Source organism: Lolium rigidum, chromosome 7 (assembly GCF_022539505.1).
Source record: "Lolium rigidum isolate FL_2022 chromosome 7, APGP_CSIRO_Lrig_0.1, whole genome shotgun sequence".
Lineage (NCBI taxonomy): Eukaryota > Viridiplantae > Streptophyta > Magnoliopsida > Poales > Poaceae > Lolium > Lolium rigidum.
The window spans coordinates 12,519,505-12,532,679 of NC_061514.1; the positions used below are offsets into that span (position 1 = coordinate 12,519,505).

The 13,175-nt window shown below is 46.9% G+C and overlaps 2 protein-coding genes across 2 annotated transcripts; both read right to left on the bottom strand.

The window, feature by feature from the left end:
* Positions 1-2,999: 2,999 nt before the first annotated feature.
* LOC124670906 (uncharacterized protein At4g06744-like) lies at positions 3,000-4,627 on the bottom strand. Its single transcript, XM_047207369.1, has one exon. The coding sequence runs from the start codon at positions 4,625-4,627 to the stop codon at positions 3,122-3,124; it is 1,506 nt and encodes a 501-aa protein (XP_047063325.1). The 3' UTR covers positions 3,000-3,121.
* A 1,652-nt stretch (positions 4,628-6,279) lies between these two features.
* LOC124676663 (reticulon-like protein B11) lies at positions 6,280-10,041 on the bottom strand. The gene is made up of 6 exons (XM_047212704.1): positions 9,986-10,041; positions 9,714-9,894; positions 8,512-8,653; positions 8,306-8,375; positions 8,004-8,180; positions 6,280-6,626 (listed from the first exon to the last, which is right to left on the bottom strand). The coding sequence occupies exons 1-5, from the start codon at positions 10,032-10,034 to the stop codon at positions 8,026-8,028; spliced, it is 597 nt and encodes a 198-aa protein (XP_047068660.1). The 5' UTR covers positions 10,035-10,041; the 3' UTR covers positions 6,280-6,626; positions 8,004-8,025.
* Positions 10,042-13,175: the final 3,134 nt, after the last annotated feature.

The window sequence follows — 13,175 nt, forward strand, 5'->3', positions numbered from 1 at the left end:
GGAGAAAGAAAAGCTCACAGTGGTGCAACCTCCCCATGCTTAGGTACGTGTTTGCACAAACTTGGTGTTGATGATGCCAGAAAATTTTCTAGAAGTTGTGGTGGAAGTAGATGTAGACCTTCAATGCAACGGTGCTAGAAACTTTTCTTGATGTTGATGTGGGGACTTTTTGTAGGTCAACAACTCTATGTGTACCAACTCGTTGGGACTTCAAGTGCAGAATGTTGTAGCAAGCGGCTTTTCCCAACAAGGGTGACTCGAGGGTTTATATCGAACTCTCGGGGAATGGATGAAAAGGTTATCTCATCTTCTCCTCTTCTAGCAACCTTTAAAGCAAAGTTTTTGTCTTGTGTCCCCAACTTCACCGTGTGGTTGTCAAGCACAAGGTTTCGTATTGGTAATCGAAATTATAAAGTAAAGTAAAACAAACAAACTAGGCAAGCAAAATAAAAGCAGTAACAGGCTAATGGTTTTGGGTTTTGTATGTGTGTATGTGGAGAAAGTATTTTTTGGTATTTTCGAATTAATAAATAGTGGTAAATGTAAAGTGTGGTAATAGTATTGGAAAGGTGTTTCTAATGATTTATATTGGGCCGAGGTTCATGAGTTCACTTGTCTACTCTCTTTTTAAGTTGTGGTGGACACAAACAATTCATTAATGACATAATAATGGTGGAATTTCAACATGTGTTTGATAAGAATTCATATGGGCATTACGTCCTAACATAGATATGATGCAACACATCTCTCTTATACTCCTCAAGAAAGGGAAAACCCCAAGCAATCTTGAATTAAGAATCAACAGAGTATATCCTTAAGTAATTTCATATAATGTTTGAATCTTAAATATGCTACCTTGAACAAATAAGATTATCACACTATCACATGATAATTATAGCTCATGTGTTCACTTTATCCCTAGTGAGGCAGCAAGAGAAAGGTAAATGCCATAGTAGATCTTGAATTTGTTGTCACTATTCAATTACTACCACCATGCTACTCCATCTAATACACACTTCTCCTCACACATGTTGTTGCATACAAGTTGGATCAGAACAAGTACTTAAGAACGGGGAACATGGTATATATCTATCAGTACATCTCACACATAATAGGTTCCAATCTCATATATCAGTATCATAGAATAAAGATCCACCACATAGGAATTACTATATGACCATAATCATGTTAGGCAGCTCATATGGTACTAGATATATGAAGAAGAAGAGAGAAATAGATCAAACTACTGCCACAAACCCATACTCCAGAGGTAGACTACTCCCTATTCATCCTGGTGATTATGACGGAGACGTTGAAAAATGTGGAGATCCCTCCGACGATGACTCTGGCAGAGTTTCCCCCTCCAATCTTCGCTAGTTCTGGCTCTGTTTTTGTGTTTTTGTGTTTTGCTGCGCTCCCCTCGAAGAAGCCTCGGGAGTCATTTATATAGAGGTATTTAGGTTAGATGGGGTCCGTAGGCAAAAGAATCAATCGAATCGAACGGTCGAGGGAGGGGGAGAGCATGGGTGGCGCCCCCCTGACTAGGTGCGCCACCATGCCTCTTTTGGCCCTCCTGACTCATCTCGTGGGGTCCAAGTGCTTTAGATGCTTCTCTTGATGAAATATTGGCATTCTCGAAATTCTAGCTCAATTTAACTTCGTTTAAGTTCCTGAAAGTTAAAAAATACATAAAACAAGATTTTTCCCCTCAGCTATAACCAAAATACAGTGGATCATTGGTAAATCCTGAAAAAATATAAAACATGCATATAGCATCATATATGTTACAAATATGTGAGAATATGTGTCAACAAACGATAAAGTTCATACATACATTTTACATGCATCACTATGCGTCCCTTTTATGTGTGGGCCTAGCCACTGGGGCCCATCGTAGCAACGGTGTCCGAATACTTCACCACGCTGCCAATAGACAATTAGCAGCAAAGACCAGCGGCGTGACTTATTAGACGTGCGTTGCCACTATTTTGTCTGTTATAGGCTATATCTCCTACTAGTGTAACTAAGCGAGCTAGGGTCAGCAAGCCATGCATGCGTGAATGTTCATGCATCTGAGCTACTCCCTCAATTTTAATAAATATGTCTATAAATTTAGTCAAATATCCACATCCTCTACGGTTTGAACAATTTTATAGAAAAAAATACACTCTTTTCGATTTAAATTAATTGACGCAACTTCGTGTTGATTTGGATGTATCTAGATGCGTTTGTTAACTAAATACATTCATATTTAGATAAAATTGAGTCAATTAATATGAATCAAATGAAGCATGAATATTGACCTAGCAATGGCATGCGTGCACCGGCCATAGGCCCATATGTGTGCGGCCTCAGCTGCTCTTTTTTTTAAAGCTAGGCCAGCGACCTGGAAATACGCAGTAGATCTTGTTGAACCCGGTTTACGGTGTGGGCCAAATATCTGTTTTTTCAGACCTCAAAAAAATTTAAATAATTTTTTGCACGTATGTATGTATGTATGTGCGTGCCAATTTTTATATATAGCTCACTTCGAAATATGTAGTTTAGGAAAAATCACAAGTTTTAGATAAATATTCTAAAGGAAACTCCCCTCTCAAAAAATTATAACTTAGTGGTCGGATAACTATATAACTTAGTGGCAGAGTAATTTCAATTAGGTTCTACATAAATTGATTTACTACCGACCCCTTGTTTTTTTGTGAATAGTGCATTCCATCATATGTTGAGCCATAGGGGCCGAACTAGATGATCTATATGGATTTGCTAGTTATTAACTAGATGAGAACTTCGTGCCTCAGTTAATTTCTACATCGTTTGATTTGCATTATGATTCGTGTATATAAGTTGCAAGTTAGATTGCAACTGAGTTTTTTCAGTTGCAAATGTAGCTACAACTGAGAGTTGACTCATTTGACTCTACTTCACCGTGCTCGGTAGGCAGTTATTTGACTCGGAGACTCTCGGGTATCTTTAATTACAACGCTGAACTTATTCGTCAGGCAACACAATCATCTGATCAGAACGACATAAAAACACTTTAAAAAATAATCAAAGATCAAACTATATGGATCCTTCGCTTTTGTTCTTTTCATGTGCACTTCACCTAACCATGCCACTTACGTCAGTTCCCACCGCCACTCCCTTCTCCATAGCCATGCACCACGCCCTTCCCCGCCGGCAACGTCGCAATGGCCGGCGGCTTGAACCCCGGCAGGTCGCACGGGATGTGCGGGATGAAGGGGCAGTGGTTTCTCGGGTCGGCGTAAAACAGGGCACACTCGAATGGCGGCCGCTGCCCGGGGAACCCGGGGATACAGTTCCGGCGCACGTCGAGCACCCGAGCCCTCACCAGCTCCAAACAGTGATAGCCGACGGAGTGGAAGTAGTTGTCCGACAGCGAGAGGTTGGTGAGCTTGCCGGTCTTGTAGAGCAAGCAGAGCACGTCGGGGACGTGGCCGTAGAGCTGGTTGGAGGCGAGGTTGAGCGCGTCGACGTCAGCGAGGCAGCCGAAGGAGAGCGGGATGGGGCCCCTGATCCGGTTGCCCCCGGCGTCGAACACCGTGAGCCCCTCCACCAGCCCGATCTCGTACGGCAGGCACCCGGAGAGGTCGTTGTTGAGGAAGAGCACCTCGGAGAGCGTGCCGGAGACGTTGAAGATGGACTTAGGGATCGGGCCGGTGAACCGGTTGTTGGCCACCACGAGGTACTGCGCCGTGGTGCTGCCGAAGGTGTCCGGGATGCGGCCGGAGAAGCCGTTGTTGTTGAGGAAGAGCGCCTCGACGGAGATGCCGAAGACCGGGGGCGGCACCTCGCCCGCGAAGCCGTTGAAGCGGAGGTCGAGGAAGAGGAGGCCGCCGAGGGGCGGCACGGAGGCCGGGAAGGCGCCGGAGAAGGCGTTGTTGGAGAGGTCGAGCTCGTAGAAGTAGCGGAGGTGGGTGAGGTCCGGGAGGTCGCCGGAGAAGTTGTTGGAGTTGGCGTGGAAGAGGGCCAGGTCCGGGAACGCGTCGATGAAGCCCGCCAGCGTGGGCGCGCAGAGGTGGAAGCCGTTGAAGTCGATGGAGGCGACGGTGAGCGTGGTGTTGGCGTCGGGAGGGAAGTCGCAGTAGAAGCCCTTGTAGGCGGTGCCGTTCCTGTGGCTGGCGCAGATGTCCTTGCCCACCCACGTCGCCGTCACGCCCAGCGGGTCGGACGTGATCGTATCCTTGAACGCGTGGATCACCGGGTACAGCGCCCTCAGCTTCTCGTTCTCGAAGTCCCACGGTTCCGGTGCCGGCGATGGCGGCGGACACGCCGGCGGAGGCGGCGGTGGGCACGCTGGTGGAGGCGGTGGGGGAGGTGGTGGGCACGCAGGCGGAGGAGGGGGAGGAGGTGGTGGCGGAGGAGGCGGGCACGCCGGCGGAGGCGGCGGCGAGCATGGACAGCCTTTCAGCGACCCCGTCGACGACCGCGACGGCGCGCACCCGCACCCTACCAACGACACCGTCGTCGATGGCGCATTGCCGCCGCTCGTCCCTTCAGCAGATCGAGTGCGGCTGGAGCTCTCGGTTGCACTTGCTACGTCGTGCGCCGTGGCAAGCACAACCACCAATGCAAGAACGAGTGCATGGTTTGGCACTCGAACCGCCATTGTCGACACGGCTCTGCTTCTCCCGTCCCTGGATAATGGCGGCTGCCGGCGGGTATAAGAAGAGAGAGGCGGGGCTGTGGCTGGCGCCATGGAGCGATACGCAAGCAGCAACGACACACGAAGTGGAGGTGGGCACGAGTGAATATAGCTTAGCGAAGGCGAAACGGAAAGATGTGGGAAACGGGAGAAGCTAAGTGGCACAGATCACGGTAGTGGGGTTGGCGGTTAACTGGTCTTGGTAGGCGGTAGGAGAAGAATTACGAGCAGAAGCGTGGAGTGCATTGCAGAGCAGAGTTAGGGTGTCAAGGTGGGATCCCAGTGGGATGTCATTTTGTACTATGTAGTTCAAATTTTGATGTCAAAATTTGTACTAAAAAAGTTAAATTATACTACAAGTGGGATAAAAGTGGGATCCCACTTGACACCCTTAAGCAGAGTGCATCAACGAAACCTATGGCATGAACATGATCGGCCCCATCTCCATCCTAACGGAATCTCGCCGATCACCCGGGCAGAAGTAGAACCCATGTAAAATTCTACTACCTCTGCCCCGAAAAGGATGTTATATATTTATTTAAATTTAAATGTACTAAATCATGTCTACTAGATACAATTTAGGTGCATTGGCTAGTTACAATGTGGTCAAATATTTTTGACCTGAGGATTCCATGGTCAGTGAGGAAAGCAATGTCGTCTGCAGAATGGTTGGCACCGGAGAAGGGTAGCTACATGATAATGTTGTGTGTGCACTTGTTCTCATTGCTTTGTTCTTGTTAGCATGATTGGAGCCACTAACAAGCTACTCCTTCACAAATCACAATGTGGGATACCGATGCTTCTCAGATATCGGCGTGTGGGGCTGAGTACTCTAAACAAAACAAAATAAAGATGCCTCACCCAGAAAGAAATACAGGGCTACACATTGCAAAACTTGGGCTAAACAAGAAAGCTCCTGACGATATGCAAACTGCTCCCATATAGTGGATTAGGAGGCACTCATTTCTTATTGCCAAGGACCCTACATTTGGCAACCAACACAAGTGGCATCAAGGTTTTTATGCTACGGCAGTCCCCACCCAGGATAGATGTCATAGTTGGAAGTTTGGACTGCCAATTGACGTCCCCTAATGCTGAGCTATTGACACTGATACTCGTAGGTAGTATCTGGCACTCCACGACAATTGTTAGTTGCTGCTTTGCCTCCATCATACTACTACCAAACCGTCACAAACACCCAGCGTCCTACCAAAAATATAACTGAACAATGTGTAAAGACAAACAAAGACCACAAATTGAGGAACCTTTTTGTTGAACAACTGGAAAGCTTTCCACAGTAAAGCATGTATGAACGATAGATAAATATGTCGTCAGTTAACGACCTTTGAGCTGGATATATCTTTAGATTAATCTAGTGAGCCATGATTGCTTGTTCAAAAAGTGCTGTGAAGTTCAACCACGGGGAGCACGCATTGCAAATGTATTATAAAGTATACAATATAGAATACTCCAGCTACGTATGGTACCTTTCCAGGACAACTACCCATATTGGTTTCAGAATCCTGATGCGACCTGATACTGACAAGCTAAAGGTGACTTAACACGACGAACATGCCAAATAACAGTTTGATGCCCAATAAGCTGCCAAGGTCAACATCCCCCAATTCGTTGGTTACAATCTACGGAACAAACAATTAGAATCAAAGGCACACGCTGAGACCACATTTGCATATGTTAGCAACAGTACCCCGCATAGAGGTTGAGGGGGTGACATTGAGAGAAAAGGGACGAAGGTGCACCCATGGTAAACCTCTGCATGTTTCATGTTCATATGGAAAAAATATACAAATCATTACATTTCTCATATCGAGAGCATCATCTAAACACACGTATCAGCAATCAAGCATTACGTCCTGGATATCCATAAGTACTTTCAGTGATGGTTCCCGGGTATGGAGACTCTGAGGATGAGGCCAACTGCACTAGACAACTGAAGATCTTCCTGATAATCAAAAGAAGAAAAAAAAAAGCATGATTAAGAACCATAGCAATTGTCAGGAAAACGATGATGATATTTCAGAACATATATAAATTACATATGACTGAATGAAAACTTGCCATTTCGAGAGTAACATTAAAAACATGCACTTGTATCAGTGAGCGCATGTATTCAGAATGGTTCACATGCTGTCACTGGGATTGAAGTATGGGCAAGCAATGCTGTTAACTACATCTTTCATCGTTTTATTTGAATAGCACACAAATTGGATTCAGATATCTTGCATAAAACAATGCAATTCTGTAAAGCACAAATAAATTGCATAAGGCTTCCTATTACTTTATCCAGCAGACAAATCTTTCTGGAAAGACGAGAAGAAAACTCAATAATAATAGAACACCTAAAATTGTGATATATGGGTTCATAAACAGAAATGAGCAATGTTTACCAGAAGATTAAAATGGAGCAGAAACTTGAAAGAACCAACACGGATTCGAAGGACTGAGGAATCTAGTTTCAGACAACACTGGTTTGATGGACTAGCCAGACTTGCATTTTGCGCAAAGTAACTGGTGGTGGCAATTCGTTAAAATTTTCTCTGACGATATGTGACTAACTGACTACCCAGAGAAGCTACAGTGGTAAGAGTATCATAATGGATAAAAAAACTGAGTCAGCAGCACAAGTTACGGTCATACAGCTACTTAATAATTTTTGGGGCCACACGACTGATTGATGTTAATAACTTAAAGATATACCAACATGATTTTTCATATATTCAGAACCAACAATAGACAGTTTTATTCAATTTTAGAACTGACTAATTGCACCTCTTCCTTCAACTTAATCATGTCACAGAAGCCCGCTCAAGAAGAGTAGACAGCATTATGCCCCAAACAAGTTCAAATACTTCCATCAATTACATGTTAGTCTCTACTCTCTAGGCCCCACATTTTTTATAACCCTTCATCACTTCACTTTTCATGCCTGCTGTCCATAGATTGGACCAGAAACTATAAAGCAATGGCAACTGAATTCCCTTTTAGAGCACCTTCTTGGTTTTATTGAACCATTGCACAAACTTATGATCCCAAGAGACATTGTACAAATGCCAGTCACACATAGTGTTAACTACATCCACAAATATACTTAAGATGAATAACTTAGAAGCAATTAGATTGGACCACTGAATTTATAGCTCCCTCCGTTCACTAATGTAAGACCTTTCAGCTTTTTTTCTAAATGCTTGTACCTAGACGTGCTTTAGTTTGTAACCGTGTAGGTTCACCCATTTTGGTCCATATCTAGTCCACTTTGAAATAGCAGAGGAAGTATATAGCTAGCACATGTGAAAAAAATCAAGTTGATGTAAGAACTCACCAAAATGGACCTTGCATATTTCTTACTCAGCCTTCTTTTGTTTGTCTGGTTGTCCGGTCTTGCTAATGATGGTATCGAAGTGCCTTGACAGAACCTTGTGTGCTAAACCAACCTTTTCATCAACAAGATCCTGGTACCTCTCATAGAACGGGGGGACCAACAGAGAAAGTATTGCTCCTAGAAAAAAGCCAAAACAACATAGGCTTAGTATATATACGCAAGAACTATCATGAAAGAATAGCAGATCCAAATACAAGAAATCCATGGGGCCATCACAAGGAAGCAAATTCACTATAACTCACCAATGTAAATGAGCGTAAAGAAGTTGAAGAGCATTCCAATACATGAAACCACCCATAGAGCTAGTATAACCTTTTGCGCCGAGCAGAACATGAGACAAGATCATACATTAGGTACAAGTATAGAGAGAAATGTGTGTGTGTGTGTGTGGGTGTGGAAGTAAGAACGTGCACAGACAGAAACAAATATGTGTGTATAAGAGAGACACCTGTATAAAAACTGTCCTATCTCTCTTGATGGCAATATCATGGCCAACAGCCAACAACCTGTTTATCCATACAAGAGCCCGATCTGCAGCTTTCTTAACAACCACATCCGATACCTCTAGATTAGGAATTGGTGGGAGAGGCCTGCAAACAATAATCTGTTAACGCGATATTGCATAAATGAGGTAAAAAAAACAATCCTGCAGAATACTTAAGTAAGATGGATTAGTATAGAGATTATAAGTTTATAACTAGGCCTAACCAAGTTAACAGTAAAACATTGTGTTGCCAAATTCAACAAGCTCCTGAAGCTGGTTATGGATCACAATCCAGGTCAAAAGACAAAGATGGAGTACTTAACACAAATTACTACAGAAACACAGAGAGGACGTTTCCATAAGAGTTGCCCATAAAGCATAACTACAAGCTACGGAGAAAAACAGCATGTGCTAGCAAAAGTAATATCAAACTGCTATCACAACTTAACTGTAAAGCAAAGCAACCTCATTAGTCTTTACTTTGTGGAGAAGGGAACATATAAGTGCATAATAACTAATGTGGTAGACAAGGGTAAATTAGAAGATGCTTGGCATACTGAATGGACAGACAGATCAAACCTCTGACACTCTCTAAGACTCAAACATCTTTTAGAGATCAAGTTCAAACAACAACCAAATTCCAAAGTGTTCAGGCCAACGTTCCCAAAGCAAGGAAATCTCCACTGTAGCAAACCTACTGGACAAACTTTTATTTGAACAAACCAGAATCCACCACAGAGATGACAGATCAGCAGCAGTATACCCTATACGAGGTGATACAGCATCTGCTTGAACATAATTAGTACAAAACTACTCCAAATTCGCTCAGGATCTATAGACAATACGCGCCAGCGACCTCAGAGCACATGACAATAGCAAAGCAGGGCACATTTCAGTTCTAGCGAACCTACTCGACAGCTTTAGTTTGACCAATCCACCAAAAATAATCAGCAGTAAGATGGCCTAGACAAAGTGGTACAACGTCTGCTAGAGAGTAAGTACGCCAATTCCGGCCATAATCTCAAGCAAAGTACGCATCGGTGATCACACAGCATAGGAGTACAGCAACATAGAGCAGAATTCAGTTCTAGATCAGATCTCAAGCAAGGCGCTGCGAGCAGATAGGAGCGAGCCGGCAGAGCAGAAAACGGTAAGGCAGCACCAACCTGTTGAGCAGGGAGGCGGACTTGGCCCAGAAGAAGAGGATGACGACGAGGAGGAGGACGGCGTTGGAGAGGACCGAGGGGAGGCTGTACCCGGCGCGCTCGAAGAGGAACCAGACGACCGTGGCGCCCGCCACGGCCGCCGCGGAGACGTTCCGCCGCCGCCACAGGAGCACGTCGGCGACTGGAGGAGGAGCGGGGGAGATGGGTGAGTCGTAGATCGGCGGGGGATGGGAGAGCATTGGGAGAGGAGAACGGGGAGTTGAGCGAGGTACCTGCGCCGCCGCCGAGGAGCGCGTGGAGGGGCCGGTGGTGGGTGGCCATTGGGATCGGTCGGCGGTGGTAGGGTTTGGGGCGCGGTGGAGACGACGAGGGTGCGGCGAAGGTTGAGCTCTGAAATGGGGAGGCACCGGTCGGCCGGCCGGAGGAGTATGGTGGTGCGCACGAGGCGAGATGAGATCTCGGTCTGCCTTTGGATCGGGATTCAGAACGGCGCGAATGATCGGTCTGTGACATGTGGACCAGGAGCACGCTTTTTACTGTTTTTACAGGATCAGTTGAACATGGTTATCTGAGTTTGAAATCCAAAATTTATCATTGATCTCTGCTTGGAGTAAGTTAACTTAGCAATATAAAAGTACATCCAATGTTTTTTTTTTGAAAAGAACCCTACTATTAAAAGAAACATCGAACAGACCAATAAAATTTGTGAGATTCCCTTAGTCTTCAACCTCCAGTCGACGGCGCGCCACCGATATCGCTCCTCCCTGAGCCTGCCTGGTGTCGTTGGTTGCGGACGGGAAGCCGCCAAATGGGTCAAGAAGACCGTGTCTGTCCCCGAGATGAAGATGAAGGGATAACTACCGATGACCAATGAAGCTCCATGATGATCCGGAGATCCTCGGAAAATGCATTGATACTCACACGTGTTGTGCTCACCGACGTTAATGGATGACGCGTGCCTCATGGATCACTGCATAGTTCGTATTTAGTCTGTTACATATGTATTTCGTGAAGTAGTGTTTAGTATTCTGCTCATGTAGGATACTATGATAGGTGGACCAGAGTTAGCAAATTTACCACCCAAGTTAAATTATGTACTGGTCGACCACTGATATGTATAGTGAGAGGCTATTTAATGAAGTCCATGCATCATTCTCTTCCCCAACCCGACGACAGCTAGCTAGCGAAGATAAGATTCGCCGAAGCTTATCGGGCTCAACTCTTCCTCCTATTTAGTTGTTCTTGCACCAGCCGGCAAGAATGTTAGTCTCTTCCTCATCTACTCTCCAGGCTCCACCTCCTCCCCACCAACCGGGCTCGTCATGGTCGCCGCCCATGAGTCTCCTGAGGCCGATGCCGCCAGCACTGTCGGAAGGAGCTCGGCGAGCACGTCTGAATCCTAGGGCAGAGCGAACGCTCGCGTGGAAGAGTGAACATCCTTCGGGGTCTTTCGAAAGTAGCTCAGCTAGCGCGTTTGGGGGCAGGGCGGAGCCCCGCATCAAGCAACGGCTCGTAGCTTCCCGCAAGGTACATGATACGCTGCTGGTCGGGCTCGTTGTGATCGCCATCAACGAGTCCCCCGAGGCTGCTAATGCTAATGAGCTAGGCGATCTCGTTCGGATCCTAGGGACAGGGCGGTTGTCTGCGTAGAATTGCGAACATCCCCCGAGGCCGCCGCCAATTGCGCCGTTCAAAAGTAGCTCGACGAGCGCGTTCGGATCTTGGGGGCACGGCGGAGCGCCACGACAAGGAGCGACTCGAAGCTTCCCGCGAGGTGCGTGTTGCGGTTGTTCCTCATCGGGGTCGAAGGGGACGGCGGAAGAGGCACGGAGGGCGCTAGCACGGCGGCCGTGCACGCGCTCGACGTGGCCGCGCAACGGTCACGGTGGGTCAAGGCGGTCGTGGTGGCGATTTACACAAAAATAACCCAAAAGTGGAAGAAAAGCACAGACTGACCCTCCGGCGAAACTATTTCACCAATCTAACCCTTTTGTGTGGCGCCCCTCCCACGGGCGCCACACATGCCCATGTGGCTCCCCTCTGCCGGCGCCACACACCCAGCCGACGTGGCCCCCTCGCCGCCGAGCTGGTGCGCCCGTCCCGACGTGGCGGCATGTGTGGCGCCCCTCCCAACGGCGCCACACATGCACTTGGAATCCCCTAAAACATCGCGTGGGACAAATCCTCTGGGACTTAGGCGTTTTGCGAGCTCGATGTGTGGCGCCGATGACACGGGCGCCACACTAGCATGTGTGGCGCCGATGGCACGGGCGCCGCACATAGAGCCTCGCAAAACGGCTAAGTCCCAGAGGATTTGTCCCACAGTATGTTTTGGACCCAATGGTTCAAACAAGTTGGCATGTGTGGCGCCGATGCCACGGGCGCCACACTAGCACTTGTGGCGCCAGTGTGAAGGGCGCCACACATGGACTTGTGTTGAAAACATGAAAAATCCTACCAAACTCCAACAGTTACGAGTACAACATTGGATACAACAAGTAGAAATTTCATGACAGACACATATAACACTTCATACGTCACATTCGAACAACAAGTAGCATTACAGACCATGGTTCGAAATGACATAGGGTTCACAAATCGATACTTATGAATATAGAGTTCACAACAACACGTAGCACATCCTAGTAGCGTCCTCGACGTGCCGTCCTCGTGGGCTGCTTCCGGACGGCCATCCTCTTCGTCCGCTGCCTTGGCTGCTCCTGCTGCTGCTCCTGCTCCTCCTCCTCCTCCTCCTCCTCCTCCTCCTCCTCCTCCTCCTCCTCTGAAGAGAACGGCTCGTCGTTCCTCATCCTCGACATAGCTGATCTCCGCGGCGGCCCGTCATCCTCCTCAGTGACAACCTTCTTTCCTCGGTTGACATAATCTTCCGGAGTGTACCGGTTTGGAGCCTTGCCCCTTGGCTTCAGCCGGTAAGCTGACCGTTGCTTGGAGGTACGCTTCGGAAGTACAGACTTGACTCGGAATTAGGTCGTCCTCGGGAGGAATCTGCACAAACATGAACACATGAGATTACAAAAGTTGAAATTAGTAAGAACATGTTTCACGGCAACAAAATAGTCCATACATGTTCTTCGGAAGAGGAGGATGTAGGGATTTCGCCTTCGCGGCAACCTAGCAAGTTCGCTAACCGCCGCATCTTTCGTGCAGTGTTCTGCGTCATGGAACTCACGGTTACAAAGCCACCAGAACATAATAGTGTACATTCAAAGTTGGTGATCATACCTTAATGAAATTCCGCAACGGTGAAACAGGCTTTTCATCTCCGTGGCTCTGGTCCCACATAGTCTCGCACTCCTCGGCGGTTTTTGGATCTCCTCCCGCTGTGACAAACATAGCATACACAATTTAAGCGAGCACATGGCAATCTAGATGATGTACTAGTTAGTGAGAGAATCCATTACCACGAAGTTCAGCTCGGAAGCAATAGAAGTCGATCTCCCT

Bases quoted from the DNA above. Each gene is read 5' to 3' on its own strand.
- LOC124670906 (XM_047207369.1), bottom strand. From the start codon at position 4,627: ATGGCGGTTCGAGTGCCAAACCATGCACTCGTTCTTGCATTGGTGGTT.
- LOC124676663 (XM_047212704.1), bottom strand. From the start codon at position 10,034: ATGGCCACCCACCACCGGCCCCTCCACGCGCTCCTCGGCGGCGGCGCA. The intron at 9,895-9,985 runs GTACCTCGCTCA...CTCCTCCTCCAG, and splicing joins GCTCCTCGGCGGCGGCGCAG to TCGCCGACGTGCTCCTGTGG. The intron at 8,376-8,511 runs GTGTCTCTCTTA...TCGGCGCAAAAG, and splicing joins ATAGGACAGTTTTTATACAG to GTTATACTAGCTCTATGGGT.